At 20.1% G+C, this 2340-nt stretch overlaps 1 protein-coding gene across 1 annotated transcript; it reads right to left on the reverse strand.

Moving 5' to 3' along the window:
* Positions 1-1097: 1097 nt before the first annotated feature.
* Positions 1098-1300, reverse strand: LOAG_14724 (hypothetical protein; the record flags this gene model as incomplete). Its single annotated transcript, XM_003150217.2, has 1 exon — positions 1098-1300. A coding segment is annotated over one exon (203 nt), but the record flags the coding sequence as incomplete, so codon positions are not given.
* Positions 1301-2340: the final 1040 nt, after the last annotated feature.

The raw sequence follows: 2340 nt of genomic DNA on the forward strand, positions 1-2340 counted from the left end.
AAAAAAAAAAAAAAAATGCGTCAATTATTTTTCAACAAATTTATACTTTACACTAATAACAAACTATCATTTAATGTTATCGTAAAATTATTTACGTGTTTAAAAATCCTTTGAAATCGAAGTAAGTTATTATTTGATTTGAGTTTTTTGTTGGTATTAAATCAAACAAAAAAAAATAAAACCTGTAATATACCTATAATCCATAATCTATAATATATTTACTCAACATTGAAATATGTTAAATCTATAATATTTATTAAAAATGGAGCAATGTTTCATTTTAGCAAATAATTTAATTTAAATTGAAAGTATTTATCTTCCGAGAAATACTTGCAAAATTTCGGTTAAATAATTTAAACTAATTAAAGATGATAAAAATATTCGAAGATTATTTTCAACGTTATATATATCAAATTATTTATGTTTATTTTTGGCAAATAAAAATTCAATTTTGATTATTATTTTAAATTTTGGACAAAAAAAAAGTTTAAAAAATTACAATTTGAAATTATTGTTAAAATACGATTATTTTAACAATCATAAAATAGTTTTCTTTCTTTTTTTTTATTTTTTAAATTTACACATATTTTATTCTAAACGATACAAATTTTTTGAAACGATTTTTAAAAATGATATTTAAATGGTTTTTTTTTTTTAGATATAAATTAAACTTTGAAATTTCAGTGAAGCATTAAAAATTTTTTGAAAACATTGCATATGTAATTCATAAAGCATAAATAATTTCATTTTCAAAATATCTTTCTTTTCGCTCTTTCTCTTTCTCACTTTTTTCCCCTTTCTCTCTCTCTCTCTTACTCTCTTTCTTTAAATAAAAAAAAAAAAAAAGTTTTACTCTTAAAAAATGCGATGACAAAGTATTTATGCTTTAAATATGTAAAAATAAAAAAATTCCTTTTTTAATTTACAAAAGTGTATGAAAAAAAAAAAGAACCAAATAAATGCTAGGTCTTTTTTTTTCTTCTCTCTCTCTCTCTCTCTCCCTCTTATTCATTGTATATAATTTAAGAGTAAAAAGCTCTGAGAGTTCTAAGAGTAAAAGAAATTTCTTGTTTTTTTTTTTTTTCAAAAAATAAAAATTAAGGAAAAATTGAAACATACTGGATGACGAATTCTGTTTCAGAATTTTCAACCAATGTACAGGCGGCATTTTCCAATGAAATTTTCTCCAATGGTTTTTTCTTTTTCAGGAAATCCATTTCCTCTTTATATGAAGTTAACAAATTTTTGCATTCATCTAATGCGAAAAACATTCGTTTTCGTGATTTTAACAACGAAAATGCTAAAAATTAAATGCTAAAAAATTTTTTTTTAAATTTATAAATTTTTAATTTAAAAATTTTTTAATTTGTTCAAATGGAAACATTTAAATGATTATTTTTAATTGTGATAAATTATTAAAGTATTATTAAAATTAATTTAAAAGGGAAGAAAATTTAAATACTTGCATTTAAAATTGTTTTTAATAATACTAATTCAATAATTAATAATTTAATTCAATAATTAAGAGTTATTAAATTCAATAATGCAGTAGAAATTTAAAAAAAGTTTGCTAATATTTTAATCTAAAAATGATATACAAAATTTATTGCATTAAATTTGTGTTAAATTTTGTGAATTTAGAGGTATTTCTGCCAAAATTAATACTTTTTAATAAAGTAAGAAAAAAAAAAGGAAAGGAAACATTAAGAGTTATTAATATGCATTATTATTAAATTACTAAGCAAATAAGGATCATGCTAAAATGTCAAGCAAAATATTGACTAACATATAATAAAATTTAATAAAATTATCATACCTCTACCATTTGTTTTAACATACAAATAACCGATAATTGAATACCAGGCTTGATTTTGTGACACTGATGTCATTGTTTGCTTTTTTTTTGATGACATTAACGCCTATAAATTAACCATTTAATTATGTTTTGTTATTAGAAAGATAATATTCCATTTTTATATTTTCCTGAAAAATATAAAACAAATTCAGAAATCAATAAATCAATTATTTCTTCAATTTTTGGCAATGTTTTAATGAGAATTGCTCGATTTTAGCTAATTTTAACTTCGATAAAGTCATATTTTTAGTTAAATTTTAACATCTTAATGTTGCTAATTAAATTATTAAAATATTTATTGTTGACAAATATCACCCACTTACAGTTTCATCAAAAGAGTTGCAAAATCTATCAGATAATTGGAGATAAAACCTAGAATATATCATTGCATAAATTGCAATTAAAACTATCGCAATTCATAGTTTCAATTTATTTAAAAGTTAAACACATTAATTTAATATTTAAACAAGAAATTTCGAAATAAC

This window comes from Loa loa, assembly GCF_000183805.2.
Source record: "Loa loa unplaced genomic scaffold supercont3.1085, whole genome shotgun sequence".
NCBI classification, from domain to species: domain Eukaryota; kingdom Metazoa; phylum Nematoda; class Chromadorea; order Rhabditida; family Onchocercidae; genus Loa; species Loa loa.